General features: G+C 41.3%; 1 protein-coding gene across 14 annotated transcripts in view; it reads left to right on the top strand.

Annotated features, from left to right (window-relative positions):
* The window catches only part of cep112 (centrosomal protein 112), a 507,564-nt gene that overhangs the window by 382,778 nt on the left and 108,297 nt on the right, over positions 1–16,489 (top strand). For 13 of the 14 annotated variants that reach the window (XM_060901361.1, XM_060901366.1, XM_060901363.1 and 10 more), the window contains one exon: positions 12,339–12,401. The exons of the other annotated variant lie outside the window; for it this stretch is intronic. In XM_060901361.1, the coding sequence (XP_060757344.1) occupies positions 12,339–12,401 (63 nt within the window). The remainder of the gene's footprint in view (positions 1–12,338; positions 12,402–16,489) is intronic. 14 annotated transcript variants of the gene reach the window in all.

Raw genomic sequence — 16,489 nt, 5'->3', positions numbered from 1 at the left:
GAGTCGGACTCGAGTACTACAAGCCTAGTGGGTACAAACCAAAAAAAAACTGCTGGAACATGTGGAATTGGGAAGAATTCCTTCAGGAATGGGATTAAAAAAAAAAAAAGAGCGCTGTCAACACCTATAGTATGCATGTATGAATAGTGTCGAGAGTGTTAAGCATATTGACACACCATGCAAAGATGTGGACACCTGACCATCACACCCATATTTGTGTCTTCTACAAACTGGTTCCACAAAGGTTGAAAGCACACAGTTGTCTAGAATGTCAACACTGTAGCATTAAGATTTTCGTTCACTGAAACTAAGGGGCCCAAGCGTGACAGTGCCCCCGTGCACAAAGCAAGATCCATAAGGACATGGTTTGCCAGCGTTGGTGTGGAAGAACTCTTTGCCCAACATTAGTTACTGACCTCACAGACGCTCTTGGAGCTGAATGGGCACACATCCCCAAGCCTTCCCAGAAGACTGGAGGATGAAATCTTGACTGGGATTTTTAACAAGTGATTGTCAGGTGTCCACATACTTTTGGCCACATAGTCTGTGTACGCTCACCGGCCACTTTACAGTAATAGGAACTTATTCTTGATTCTAAGATTCCTGTTCTTGGCTGCAGGACTGGAACCCAATGTGGTCTTCTGCTGTTGCATGCTGAGATGATTTTCTGCTCACTACGGTTGTAAAGAGTTGCTCTATCCTACCTGGCAAAAAAGCTCGGACCGGTCTGGCCATTTTCCTCTGAGCTCTCTTATCAGCAAGACGTTTCCAATCGCAGAACTGTCGCTCACTCAGTGTTTTTTGTTTTTCGCACCATTCTGTGTAAACTCAAACCAGCCCATTTGGGCCAAACCAACACCCGTGGCACAGTGAATGAAAGTCACACTTTGAGATCACAGTTTTTCCCATTTTGACGTTTGAAGTGAACATTAACTGAAGCTCTTGATTTGCTGCATCGTGCTGCTGTTAAGGGATCGGCTGATTAGAGAACTGCGTAAAAGAGCAGGTGGATGTATGAGTGTCCCTAATAAGGTGGCCAGTGAGTGTATGCGATCAGCCTGATGGCATTCCATGTCTCAGTACAGTAAGACCCTGCAGCCACATGAAAGTATGATTGATAAGGAATATAAACAGTAAATTATGTTCTGTGCTTGCTAACCCATCTCCTTACGAATTCCATCAAAACCAGCGTACGTGCTGGCAATCGCTTAGTTATCTCAGAGGCGATACAAATATTTTGTAAATTCATCACGAGCGGCTTCTTCAGTAAGACGGTTTGTTGATTGGGGGAGTCCGCACCTTTTTATGGAAACCAACTTCCTTCTGAAAACAGTCTGTTGCTTGGACTTCTTTCTTTCTTTCTTTCTTTCTTTCTTTCTTTCTTTCTTTCTTTCTTTCTTTCTTTCTTTCTTTTTCGGAGATGAACATTGTAGCGTTCTCCAGTTTGCTCAAGCCACCTATTTTTATAATTCATTCTTTCTTTCTTTCTTTCTTTCTGAGATGAAAATTGTAGCATTCTCCAGTTTGCTTGAGCCTTCTTTCTTTCTTTCTGGCTTCTGGAGATCAAAATTGTAGTGTTCTCCAGTTTGCTCAAGCCATCTATTTTTATAATTCTTTCTTTCAGAGATGAAAATTGTAGCGTTCTCCAGTTTGCTCAAGCCATCCATCTTTCTTTCTTTCTTTCTTTCTTTCTTGCTTGCTTCTGGAGATGAAAATTGTAGCTTTCTCCAGTTTGCTCAAGCCATCTTTCTTTCTTTCTTTCTTTCTTTCTTTCTTTCTTTCTTTCTTTCTTTCTTTCTTTCAGAGATGAAAATTGTAGTGTTCTCCAGTTTGCTCAAGTCATCCATCTTTCTTTCTTTCTTGCTTGCTTGCTTGCGGAGATGAAAATTGTAGCGTTCTCCAGTTTGCTCAAGCCATCTTTCTTTCTTTCTTTCTTTCTTTCTTTCTTTCTTTCTTTCTTTCTTTCTTTCTTTCTTTCTTTCTTTCTTTCTTTCTTTCAGAGATGAAAATTGTAGCGTTCTCCAGTTTGCTCAAGTCATCCGTCTTTCTTTCTTTCTTTCTTTCTTTCTTTCTTTCTTTCTTTCTTGCTTCTGGAGATGAAAATTGTAGCTTTCTCCAGTTTGCTCAAGCCTTCTTTCTTTCTTTCTTTCTTTCTTTCTTTCTTTCTTTCTTTCTTTCTTTCTTTCTTTCTTTCTTTCAGAGATGAAAATTGTAGCGTTCTCCAGTTTGCTCAAGTCATCCATCTTTCTTGCTTGCTTGCGGAGATGAAAATTGTAGCGTTCTCCAGTTTGCTCAAGCCATCTTTCTTTCTTTCTTTCTTTCTTTCTTTCTTTCTTTCTTTCTTTCTTTCTTTCTTTCTTTCTTTCTTTCTTTCTTTCTTTCAGAGATGAAAATTGTAGCGTTCTCCAGTTTGCTCAAGTCATCCGTCTTTCTTTCTTTCTTTCTTTCTTTCTTTCTTGCTTCTGGAGATGAAAATTGTAGCTTTCTCCAGTTTGCTCAAGCCATCTGTCTTTCTTTCTTTCTTTCTTTCTTTCTTTCTTTCTTTCTTTCTTTCTTTCTGAGATAAAAATTGTAGCGTTCTCCAGTTTGCTATCTATCTATCTATCTATCTATCTATCTATCTATCTATCTATCTATCTATCTATCTATCTATCTATCATCCTGAATTATTTTTGCTATCCCCCCCCCCCCAGACTGAACATGCTGTCTTTTCCCCACCGCCAGAACTTGACTTCAAAACCAAAAACTTAAGAAAACCAAAGGCAGTTTAAATTTGGATCCACAAGAATGACCAAAGTGTTGAATACCATATTTAAAGAATGAAGAAACACAGCGCTACTCAAATATATACACACACACACACACACACACACACACACACACACACACACACACACACACACACACAACCATGCTCAGGAGTCTTTTACTTTGTCTCTGTGAGTCTCCTACGTCTTTGTAGCGGCTGACTGAGGTCAAAGACGCGCTTGTTAATTAAGTTTCACAGAAGCAGGGTCTGGTCTTGCCATTATATACAGCACACTACCTGCGTTGTTCTGCAAACTTCTGAAGCCATGCCGCCGGCATTAGTAAGTGATTGCTACTTCTGATAGCACTTCAGAGACACCAACAGGGCACGGGTTTTCAGCCACAAGAACACACACACACACACACACACACACACACACACACACACACACACACACACACACACACACACACACAGTATTGAGGCTATATCGCCATGCTGAGAGCCTTTTTAATACTGGTGTACCTCTGTCCGTCCGTCCGAAACACCCTTTTTTCCTCAGCAACCACAAATCATAGCCACTTGGTACCAAACTTCAGCCGTGTATACGGTTTTCAGGTCTGTCACATATCGACTTCCTGTTTACAAAATATATAGCGTGGATTTACGAAATTTTCTCAGCAACTACAAATCACACCTGCTTGATATTTGGTATCGAGCTTCAGCTTGGGGTTTGATACCATTTTCAGGTCTGTCGCACATCGACTTCCTGTTTACCAATGATGTATTTATGAAACATAGAGTGGATCTTGATGCTATTTCAAAATGACACTTTACCAGGATGCTGTTTGAAATCCCTGGGGAGAGACACTGCTTTTTACTTCCTTGTTTCAGGGTTAATTATTTGTTGAAGTCAACATTCATAATAAGCGTCCTATTCCTTCGATTGCTTGCTTTCGGATGCAGGGGGGGATACGGAAGTGAGCAACAGCTCACAGTTGAATTTTTTTTTTCTGTTATGTTCGGTTTACTTATTCGTTTTTTTTCCCTCCATTGGCTGTATTTCCGCAGTCACGCGCATATTACCTTAAATTGAACTCTCAGTAATAATTTGCTATTTGCGTCTCTCATGCCCTTTATTTCAGTGCAGTTTAACAGTTTAGACCAGGGGTGGGCAATTATTTTTTCCATGGGGCCACATGAGAAACAGAAAATTTTGTGGAGGGCCGGACCAAAAGGCTGAACTAAATTCTGCATAATATTAATTGTATTTCTTTATATAAAGCAAAAAAATAACATCGTTTTTACAAGCTGCTAAGACTGGTAAGAGTATGGAAAAAACGAGGTTGCCTTACAAAAAATGTCATTTATTCAATCAAATTTCCCAAAACAATGGTTAACAAAATGTGAGCGTTTGTACCATTTTTTTTTTCAGTCACATTCACCCCAAAACACAATAAAGACATCACAATATTGTCTTTCTACTCCAAATATCAAGCAAGATACATCATATTATAATAATGATGCCCACATTTGTAGTCTAATCACCTCATTTGGTGTTTTTCAGTTTTTCAGATCTGCTCTCCGCAAACTAAACACACGGCTTTATCTCTGACTTCAGTAAATAAATACTTAGCGGTCCATGTTTTGTTGAAAGCCCTGCATTCGGCATCTACCTTTCTTCTTTTTGCGGACATTTTGGGGGCTAAAGTCTTCTTGTAACCTGCTCGCAACAACGTCGATTCGGTGTAGGTATCAGATCTACAGATTGGCTCGGGCTCCGGCGCCTGCTGGTGACGTCACACTGTGTGATTGGCTGGACCGTTTGAAGGATGACGTACAAGTTTGTGGTTGGTCTGGACAAATTACGGAAGTAGTTATCGCGGGATTAGGTTTCGTGGGATGTCATGTCATGTTCATGTCGCGCGCATTGCGTTTTTGTTGAACACAACTTCAAAATAAAAGCAATGCACATTCAGTCCATGCATGAGGTAAAATTAGAAAATACGTTTATTTTGTAATTTCTAATTAACTTTATGCGGGCCGGTCAGAATGAACCAAAGGGCCGGATGCGGCCCGCAGGCCGGAAAATGCCCAGGTCTGGTTTAGACATAAGCAGAGGTGCCAACATTTATTGGTTTGCATTGCCAATTTTGACACCTGAAACCTACCATTTTCTGTTCTCGCAACTCAATTAGAGGCAAGTCTGGATAACACAGAAATTCACCCGGCAAGGGAAGTGGCGCAGAAAAATGCGCATTTGCATTTTGACCAAGTTTACTTTGTGTTGAATTTATCTGCGATCTCAGACCTGCGAATTCACAAGCCTTTGTTTTCTGAGCCAGTAAAAACAAGCAAGTCGCACTGTGGTCTGTTTGGATTGGTATATACCGTAAATAAAATGGGGGAGCTGCTTAAATAGCAGACACATTAGACTTTTGCTTCATGTGTTGCACATCTGGGGAGAAAAAAAAATAGCCGTCCCGTCCACCAACAGACGTTTTTCTTCTTCCTGCTTTGATCAGATTTTCTTGACAACAATGTCGTCACCTCGCCGAGTGACGTTCTGAGAAGGAAAGATTCGAAAGCAAGTGCAGTTCAAGTTCTAAGTTAAGGCCTGTGTACTGTATACTGAAAAATTTACAGCGGACGTTTATTGTTCTACCTTGCATGCAAACTTGTCTGAGTTTGTCGTTAGGTGGTTAGTTAGTTCAACAGCCATAATCATTTAAAAAAAAAAAAAAACAGGTAAGATGTAGTTACACCCAGTGGCGTCATTAGGCCCCATCACTCAAGGATATCGCCCCGGGCATTTTCACCCTCAAAAAAAGTAAGAGATTAATAGGAAACAACTGACTGAAACAGATCAGAACTTGACTTGCAGCATTCAAAGACGGAGGGGTTGGGGGGGGGTATAATTGAGCGCTGCACAGGGTACATTCAAAATGTTGGTAACCGCCAACAGAACATTCAGAACTGGTTGGAAGACGACGTCAAAAAAAACAATCCACTATTGTTAGATTTTTCAAGGTGAAAACAGATGGTAAGTCGTTGGCCGTGGGTGTATGTATAGAATGTAACCTATCCAATTATGTTGATGCACAAAAACTGCTCCGTGTCGCCTGGTTACGTTGAATTTACAGCGTAGGGTCTGTATGATCTGTGCGCCAGGCGAGCTCAAAAGTTCAAGTGGTTTCGTGAATATCTACCGTGGTGCTCTATTTGCCCCGACTAAGTTTATGTAACAGGTCAACAACAACGCGTGTTCATGTCGACACCAATAGTTGCCTTGACGTAATTTAATCACATGTTTTAATGCTACATGTATCAGGCTTGTAGTATTCGAGTCCGACTCGTGCTCTAATTTTAATTTTGTCCGCTAACGTTAATGGCGCTAAAATGCCTGGAGAGAACGCCCCAGTATTGTCCGCTTTGCTTATACAGACTTCTCGTGCAGTGGGGAAAAAAAATGTACTGCTGTGTGTTCCATATGTAGAAGAACTATCGAGGAGACGACGGGGACAACCTCGAACTTCAATCGTCATTTGGCAAGACTCCACCCAGAGAAGGAAGTGACACGCTATGTTCATTGCTCGGTTGCTTGCTGAGCGATGAACTAGCTAGTGTTAACCCTTGCTCATGTTATTTGCCCTGTTGATAGTGGGCGGGGCTTGCTGAGCGACGAACAAGCTTTTTATCTGTAGCCTGTTCACTAAAATGGCGCAGTCGAGCAGGAACGTTACATACCTGTCAACCTATACGGAATGTCCGTATTTTATACGGATTTAATTCAATAAACATAGTATACGGGCGTATAAATAAAGTTATACGGATTCTTTAAAAAAACTTCAATATTTATTTAGAGCTATAATCAATTCCCACGATGATAAGAGTGCGTAACATTTACAAACGTACTGTACACCACAGACAGCCAGTAAAGAGTCTTATGAAATCGCGCGTTATCTTGTGGTAGCGAGACTTCGTTCCACTTTTGATCATGCGCACACCGCATTGTGAGAATCCCGCCAACTGGGAAGTCATAGACATATAAACATAGACGCCGCCTTCTGCGTAGAATCATACGTCATCCTCGCCGCCATATTGGATGTGGCAAAGTGGAGATTCTTCAGCCGTCTCTGGTATAGCGTCTAGACAGTAGCCGAGAATAAAGATGCCTCATTCATGTGCTGCGTTTAACTGTACCAACAGGTTTACCGTCCAAACGAGATCACATGGGATTACCTTTCACAGGTGAGACTGGAAAAATACTTTTCATTGTATTTGGCCATTATAACGTAATTTTACGAACAGATTTTCCTGACTTTGTGGCTAATATGAAGTCTCGCGCATAATAGCCGCTCGGTGAAACCTGTCTCCAAACAACGAAGTATTTCCTTCGTAACTACGCTGTTAACACTTTGTGTTTTTGTCAAACATTGGAGCTTTGTATTCATTCTGGAGGTTTATTATTATTAATATTGAATAAAAAATAACTGGGATATATCATTGTTAATTATCATTCAAATTTTAGGTAAATTATTTTAATTTGCATCTTATACGGATTTTATAAGGGAAATACGGATTTTGGAGGTTGGTTATACAGGTTTGATTGACCAAAGGTTGACATGTATGACGTTAGTCCAACACAGTAGCAGAGACGCTTTCAGATAAAGGCTGCAATAGCCGCCGTCAAATAGTGTGGGTGGAGTCTTGTTCTCGGACTCGACTCAAAATTTTCCATAATGACGCAGACTTCGAGACTGGACTCGGACTCGAGGTTTAGTGACACGGCTACAACACTGACCTGTAGCCTAGGCAGAACCAGCCAGCCGACCATCCCATAGCCAGCCTTTGGCATATTAGTCACATATAGGGATAAAATAGTTTTTGTTTTGCCACGCGATATTAATGTCAACGTAAATTTGTGTTGTCCAGACACCACAAATGAGCTGCTGCAGTCAAGTCAGCCTGGATACGTTGGAAAAAATTGTCTGTGAGAGAGAGAAACCTGGAAGACATATTTATATGATCAGAGTCTTGTGAGATGGGATGCCATCTGGGATTTTGAACGTTGTAATATAATAACGTAGCTTAGAATGTGTCTTTGTGTTCCTAAAGGAGAGAGCTGAGAGTGAGAAATGATGTGTTTTTATTAAACTGATGATAAATTTTGCTCGTGATATTTAAGTCCGTTGGCACCTGCATCAGTTTCCTGAGACGTGCTGATGGTGCTGATGATAAGGAGACGGAAACTGAACTGAACTGAAGTACGTACATTTAAAAAGAGCAGTGCAGAAACCACTAATAAAGATATCATAACCTTTGAATGTGTTGGCGATGATGTGTCTTGTGAGGTTAGATCTATATCTATGCCAATCTCCTTTTAAAAAAAGAAACAAGCCCCAGGAAAACCTGACTTAGCTCCTGGTCGTTTCAGTAGCTACCGTAGAAACTCCCCTGGTTACACCATTGAACTCAACCTCCTGATGTCTGAATATAGTTATGTCAGAAGGTATTAGCCTGAATACTCTCAATTATTTGATAATACCCTGCTGGGTGTTCACTTTTACATCAGATCACCACTGTAAGATGTCATGGAAGTGATCGTAATGCCATTTCTTTCTTTCTTTCTTTGTTTTTTTTTTTTAAGAAACTCATTAAAGGACCTCGGCAAACGTACATTTCGCAAACATTTACCTAGCAGCATACTTAATGAAATGGCAGGCAAGACTGCAGTCTCTATAGCAACGCAAGGAGCTGACAGCCTTCAAAGAAAGTCCAGGCTGTTTTTTTTTTTTTTTTTTAAATAACTGGTGCAGTCCCACAGCACCCCTTTCCCCCACCACCACCACCACCATCATCTCTCTTCATGCTTTGTTTTCAACCTCATCAGGTAGAAAAGCCACATGGGACAGATGGATGGTGACGCAAAAAGAGGAGGATGAAGGAAAAAGCGAGAGAGAGAGAGAGAGAGAGAGAGAGTAGGCGGGAGCAGGTTTGGCTACACTGGGTTCTATTGTGTGCGTTTTTCTCAGTGGTTGTTCAGGTGTCGATGCCTGCTGCAGGCTCTGTCTGTCTTGTCAGTGGTTCAGCGGATCTCTGGAAAGCAGCTCTGACAGCGAGGCATCACCACTGACACTCAAAGGCACACACCCTCCTGGGCCTGTAAATACATGACATGTCTCATACACACACACACACTTTGAGGAAAGATGTTGATATTAATCGTCAAGCAAAGTGTGAAAATGAATATGACATGAGAACTTCTAAATGTGTCATGTTATCTTTAAAGTTAGTATGATAATGCTGGTGGATAGGCAGGCTGGAAAAGACATGAGTAGACATTAAAAAAAAAAGAGAGACACATGGAGCTATAAAATCTAACATGGCAACTGTCAGGGCTGCACTAATAACTGGATTAATTATACCCCCACTCTGAATGATTGGGGGGGGGGGGGGGGTATACTGGTTTACCTCTGTCCGTCCATCCGTCCGAAACACCCTTTTTCTCAGCAACCAAAAATCATAGCCACTTGGTACCAAACTTCAGCTTGGGGTTCTATACCGTGTTTATCGTTTTCAGGTCTGTCGCACATCGACTTCCTGTTTACCGACTGAATGTCTTTACGAAACATATCGCGTGGATTTTGATGCTGTTTCAAGAAGCGAAATGGTTTCAGGGTTAATTATTTGTTGAAGTCAACATTCATAATAAGCGTCCTATTCCTTCGATTGCGTGCATTATGATATGAGCGGGGGGGATACGCAAGTGAGCAGTAGCTCACAGCTGATCTTGTTTTGAGCTGATTCGCTCCTCCAGACAATTGGAAATTTCTGATCTTAAATGATCGTCTCTCGAAATCGTCCTGCGGTGTGTGAAATCCAGTCTCAATTTATCACTCAGTTATAGTAGCTACGTCGAAGAGCAAATTATACCGCAAAGGGGAAGTTATTTAATTAATTTGATTAGCATTATTTGGGTAATGCCTTTACGTTACCTTTTCGATTCAGTTGTTTTTATAGTCAGATAGTTTTTGGGTTTTAAGTTTGACAGGAGTATCCGTGAACTGTAATAGGTTGTATTCAGTCATGTGAGTTTACTTCCGGTGAATGAAGTGGTGGTCAGACAAACCAATTTAGTGAAACCATCTCCAACTATTTTCGCAGTTTAGAGGCCAATGCACGGTCAAGATACCTTCAGAAAGTTGCTCTTTGCAATGGGACGGATCCTTACACACTAGTAAAGAAGGACTTTTCCTACAAGTTGGAAAATTATCCGTCCATTGTGTTCCCTGACATCTCAAACTACCTGGTACTGCAGACATCGTTCTGCATGGACACACAGACGAAAACCTGGAAGAGCACGGAGGAGTACAACTTTTTATATGTGGCTGGGCTAAAGATCTGGGGATCAGGACACTGCAAGATAAATCCTGTATCGTTTATGCCCGGGTATATCTGGTGTAAACAAACCACAGCCGCTTGATTCTCAGTCCACCCTGCTCTTCTCTCCAGGTACCTCATTCACAAAGATCCACAGAAACTCCGTAAAGACCTGGGTATTGGTGAAACAGGATGGAGAAGTTATCACAGCTCACTGTAACTACATGGCTGGAGAAGCAGTTTTGTGCTGTTAACTTGTGAGCTCTGCTTTTGCGTTTCCATGGATCATCTCGATTATCTCATCTCTCTAGTTCAGTGTAGGCGCCCAATCGAAATAAAGTGGAAACATACATGTTTGATTGCAATAAGGCGAACACGACCAAACAGCAAACGAAAACACATCTGAGGACTTGAGAACTTCAAAACATCACGAAAAATGGTGAGAAAGGGGATTTGTGAATCCAAACGAAATAAATCTGAGGAATTTGCAAACCTTTCATGAAGCGATCGCTACAAACCCGAGCGTTCTTCGACTCAAGGTTCAAGAGCCACCTTTCACGTCGTCTTTTAGTAACTTTTAGTCCTTTTTATCACTTCACGGGGAACCCAGAAGAAACTTTGATCAGTTTTATGGTTGGTTCGATTCAAACAGCCCAAAACAACGCAAGCGTAGGGCGTTTTAACAACTCATGAGGTGCCCTAGCGATAGTAACGCTTTGTTAACAGTGAGCTTAGCTGACCACTACTTCATGTCTTGCATGTCTAATTAGGCGGATTTGACGTCTGATGCAACCCAGCATTTGATGATGATGCCCTTTATTGTCACTAGTCACATGTACCAGCGAAATTAGCCGTCAACCTGTCCGTACATATACAACATACAATTGACATAGGGTAGACAGGACAGGAAGACAGGGATGAAGATAAAAAGGAAACACAACATGAGGAGAGATAAGGAAAAAAAGAACACCCCCCCCACTATGCTCCTGTCAGGAGTACAGTGTGGGAACATTTAAAAAACCTTTGCACATAAGCACACAACAACACAAGTACACTTTAAACACGGGACTTGAGGGGGGGAATCAGGGGGAGGGGAGGAGGTAATCCAGCGCAAGCAAGCAGCCGTCCGCTCCTGCAGCCAGGAAGGCGCTGGTCACACACCCGCTTGTCACACTGGGGGTAAAAATGGCGACCGCGGAAAGTTAGAGAAGGAATGCGAGAGTGTCTCCCGGCAGTGACCTTCAGGGGGAGATGTTGCCTCAGCAACGGCCTGAACAGAGGCCGGTGCTGTCTCAGGGAGCCGAATGTCGATAAGATATAGATTGTTTGGTCTTTCCAGACGCAGTCTTTGCACGTCCACACCACTTGTCCATATCTGTCCATTCCGTCCATTTTATTCAAATTCAAATTGGTCTCCGAAAAACGTATTCCTTGCAAAGCTGAAAGCTGCTCCGAGATAACAACCATTTTGTGGTTCAAGTCCTGAATGTCCACAGTGTGAGTGCCAACAGCTTTGCCCACCACTCCAATCATATCGGGCAGCTTTGTGGGGCTTTGAACAGCTGTCACCGTTGTCTGATTTCCTCGATAAACCAAGGTAATGCCTAATCCAATCAGCAACAGTCCTGTAATCATGGTTCCGAATAGGTAGCTACAAATATGCACAGTGGGTTAGGGTTGCTGCCTGTGAATGTGTGTTTGTGGTACCATGTAATAGACTGTCGTGCCATCCAGGGATAAACACCTGAGCCACTATGACCGTGACCAGCAAAAAGTGTTTACTGAAAAGGAATGAATAAATGAATGAATGAACCATATGTGCCCGTATAAAATTCTAACAGTTATTTATTCATAAGCATAATGATATCAATTATCCACTGAAATAATTAACACATTGGTTGCATATTCACCCGTATACAGAGCTTCTACAGCTTTTCACGTTGTCGGGTGTTTTAATTTTCGTAGCTAATTCTGTAGATTTTATCCTCTCTGTTAAGTGAGGAATAGTTAACTGAGGATCAAGACTGGTACCTGGTTCCAGCTGAGATGGTTGGTGCTCAGCACGCTAGCAATAAGAAGATATCAACATACCTGCTAACCACCGAGGTCACAGTCTGTGCACTCACTTCCTAACAGCTGATTCGGTTTCATGTCTCTCTCTTTGTCTCCCCCACCACCCACCCCTTTTCAATTTCTGTCATTCCAGGCAAACAGCAGGGTGAAGCAGCTTGAGAAGGAATACACCCAGAAGCTTGCTAAGTCTGCACAGGTAAACACTCTCTTCTTGGCCGAAGGATTGTTTTAAAGGGATAGACAATAGATGACTTGCAACCACGTGATCAAAACGTGTTACGTCATGAGCGTCCGCCATGATGGCAGATATACAGAGCAACTTGAATGAATGAATGAATGAATGAATGCATTTTTATGAATTTATTTTTATTTCGAACATGTATAAAAAATGTATGTAACTATTTGTACATACAAAAGAAAGAAAACGAGAAATTAAAAAAATAAATAAAATAACAAAGAGCTAAGGCATTACAAAACACCGCACACTGTTCGAAAAAGGAGTGGGAAGAAGTACAATACTTTTTTAATTTCCCACCCCTTTTTAACTACCCCGAAATCCAAACTACATTAATACACCTATAAAAATATATACCATATATACACTTCATGAATATCTATATAAATATATAATTACAAAAATAAATATATACTACATACTATATATATATACACTTCATAAATATCTATATAAATATTTAATTACAAAAATATATACTACATACCATATATACATTTCATAAATATCTATATAAATATATAATTACAAAATAAATATCTACTACATACCTATCCCTGTAAATATGAATATATAAATTATCCCCATAAATAAATATATACCATATATACCATATACTAAGTTAGTTCTCATCTCATTATCTGTAGCCGCTTTATCCTTCTACAGGGTCGCAGGCAAGCTGGAGCCTATCCCAGCTGACTACGGGCGAAAGGCGGGGTACACCCTGGACAAGTCGCCAGGTCATCACAGGGCTGACACATAGACACAGACAACCATTCACACTCACATTCACACCTACGGTCAATTTAGAGTCACCAGTTAACCTAACCTGCATGTCTTTGGACTGTGGGGGAAACCGGAGCACCCGGAGGAAACCCACGCGGACACGGGGAGAACATGCAAACTCCGCACAGAAAGGCCCTCGCCGGCCACGGGGCTCGAACCCGGACCTTCTTGCTGTGAGGCGACAGTGCTAACCACTACACCACCGTGCCGCCCTAAGTTAGTTCTAATATAACAATATTATAGCATAGCAACTAGGATGACAGCCGCTGAAAGAGTGTCTAAACAACGCTGAATTTTCTCAGTATTCCCACGATTTGAACGATCGAGCAAAGAGTTGATGCAAAGAGAAGATAGATGTGTGTGGTTCTGACCCGTATTATTTTAAAAAGTCAGATACTTCTGAAGATAAGGCGCTTCTACCGACCATCAAGTACCCAGATATCACGTCCTATCTGGTTCGGCTGCCGAAGAATCAAGTCAGATTTTGGACCAAACGGAGCCCATTTTCTGAGCAGGTGCCCAGTCTGGATCGTTTCTATCATATAATTTTGCTGGCGCTCTTAGAAGCAAAGTGCTAATACACGTGCTAAAATATAACAACGACCGAGTGAACCACGACAAGAGAACGCTCATTTTATAGCAAAATTCTAGCAACACGAAATAAAATCCTTCCATGATGATATCGCTTTTGAATCTCACCTGAGATAAAAGATTACCGCAAACACGAGCTGTTTTGGTTTTCGCCCCGTTAGATCAGCCCTGCCGATGTTGTTCAGCCGTGCTCGTCTCCTCTCCGTACTAAGCCTCAGAGTTTCCTTGCCCTCTTTCCGAATCACGGATGGAATTCTAAAAAATCGGAACGTGCCACGATCACGAGTACTGTCATGACCACGACCATATACAGCACAAAGATGTGGCCTAGCTAAAAGAACGCTTAAAGCAGTGGGAAAACAAAGAGAGTTGCGCACCTTGCGTGATCTATGTTTTGTATGGAATGTCGCTTGACCCCGCGTTCGTATATCCACCAACATGGCCGACATCCGGGTTTCTATTTTGCTTTGACGTCACTTGCAAGTCAAGGGTCGTTTTGGAAAGGTTGAGTGATTGTTCCTGACACTATATATTAGTTCATATATGCAACCTCAAATTCGAAAAGGTTGGGACAGTATGCTGAAATTTGAAATAAAACTTAAAACAATGATTTGTAAATCATCTTTGACCTGTATTTGACCCCCTGAAAATACAAAAGCACGTTATTTTATGTTTTACTTAAGGGATTTTATTGCTTTTTTTTTTAAATAAACGCATTACAATTTTGATTCTTGCAACACATTTCAAAAAAAGTTGGGACATTAAAACATTTACCACTTTGTAATGTTACCATTCCTTCTCGCAACACTTGTAAGATGTTTAGGGACTGAAGACGCCAAGTGATGAAGCGTTTCAAGTGTTATTTTGTCCCATTCTTCCTGTAAACAGGTCTTAAGGTGTGCAACAATACGGGGTCGTCATTTGTCATAATTTTCATTTTAAAATTTGCCACACATTCTCTGTTAGGGACAGAGGGGGCAGGCGCCCTCTTCTTCCACAGCCCTGCCTTTGTAATGTGTGCAGAATGTGGTTTTGCATTGTCTTGTTGAAATTAGGGCTGTGCCGATAGACGATGCCATCGTCCATCGACGATGGTGGTCATCCATCACGATGGAGAGCCACCATCGTGATACCACGCCCCCTCCTGTCATAAAGATGCATATACGGTATTATCTGGGCCTATTTAACCTAAAAAGTTAGATTTTTGTTAGTTTAGTTAGTTAGTTTTATTTAATATATAAATATATTATTTAACATATAATTATATACAACCCCAATTCCAAAAAAGTTGGGACAAAGTACAAATTGTAAATAAAAACAGAATGCAATGATGTGGAAGTTTCAAAATTCCATATTTTATTCAGAATAGAACATAGATGACATATCAAATGTTTAAACTGAGAAAATGTATCATTTAAAGAGAAAAATTAGGTGATTTTAAATTTCATGACAACAACACATCTCAAAAAAGTTGGGACAAGGCCATGTTTACCACTGTGAGACATCCCCTTTTCTCTTTACAACAGTCTGTAAACGTCTGGGGACTGAGGAGACAAGTTGCTCGAGTTTAGGGATAGGAATGTTAACCCATTCTTGTCTAATGTAGGATTCTAGTTGCTCAACTGTCTTAGGTCTTTTTTGTCGTATCTTCCGTTTTATGATGCGCCAAATGTTTTCTATGGGTGAAAGATCTGGACTGCAGGCTGGCCAGTTCAGTACCCGGACCCTTCTTCTACGCAGCCATGATGCTGTAATTGATGCAGTATGTGGTTTGGCATTGTCAAGTTGGAAAATGCAAGGTCTTCCCTGAAAGAGACGTCGTCTGGATGGGAGCATATGTTGCTCTAGAACCTGGATATACCTTTCAGCATTGATGGTGTCTAACCCCATACCATCAGAGATGCAGGCTTCTGAACTGAGCGCTGATAACAACTTGGGTCGTCCCTCTCCTCTTTAGTCCGAATGACACGGCGTCCCTGATTTCCATAAAGAACTTCAAATTTTGATTCGTCTGACCACAGAGCAGTTTTCCACTTTGCCACAGTCCATTTTAAATGAGCCTTGGCCCAGAGAAGACGTCTGCGCTTCTGGATCATGTTTAGATACGGCTTCTTCTTTGAACTATAGAGTTTTAGCTGGCAACGGCGGATGGCACGGTGAATTGTGTTCACAGATAATGTTCTCTGGAAATATTCCTGAGCCCATTTTGTGATTTCCAATACAGAAGCATGCCTGTATGTGATGCAGTGCCGTCTAAGGGCCCGAAGATCACGGGCACCCAGTATGGTTTTCCGGCCTTGACCCTTACGCACAGAGATTCTTCCAGATTCTCTGAATCTTTTGATGATATTATGCACTGTAGATGATGATATGTTCAAACTCTTTGCAATTTTACACTGTTGAACTCTTTTCTGATATTGCTCCACTATTTGTCGGCGCAGAATTAGGGGGATTGGTGATCCTCTTCCCATCTTTACTTCTGAGAGCCGCTGCCACTCCAAGATGCTCTTTTTATACCCAGTCATGTTAATGACCTATTGCCAATTGACCTAATTAGTTTAAATTTGGTCCTCCAGCTGTTCCTTTTTTGTACCTTTAACTTTTCCAGCCTCTTATTGCCCCTGTCCCAACTTTTTTGAGATGTGTTGCTGTCATGAAATTTCAAATGAGCC

This window comes from Neoarius graeffei, chromosome 20, assembly GCF_027579695.1.
Source record: "Neoarius graeffei isolate fNeoGra1 chromosome 20, fNeoGra1.pri, whole genome shotgun sequence".
NCBI lineage: Eukaryota > Metazoa > Chordata > Actinopteri > Siluriformes > Ariidae > Neoarius > Neoarius graeffei.
Note: the sequence above shows the minus strand (reverse complement) of the source record. Positions and strands in the feature narration are given on the sequence as shown.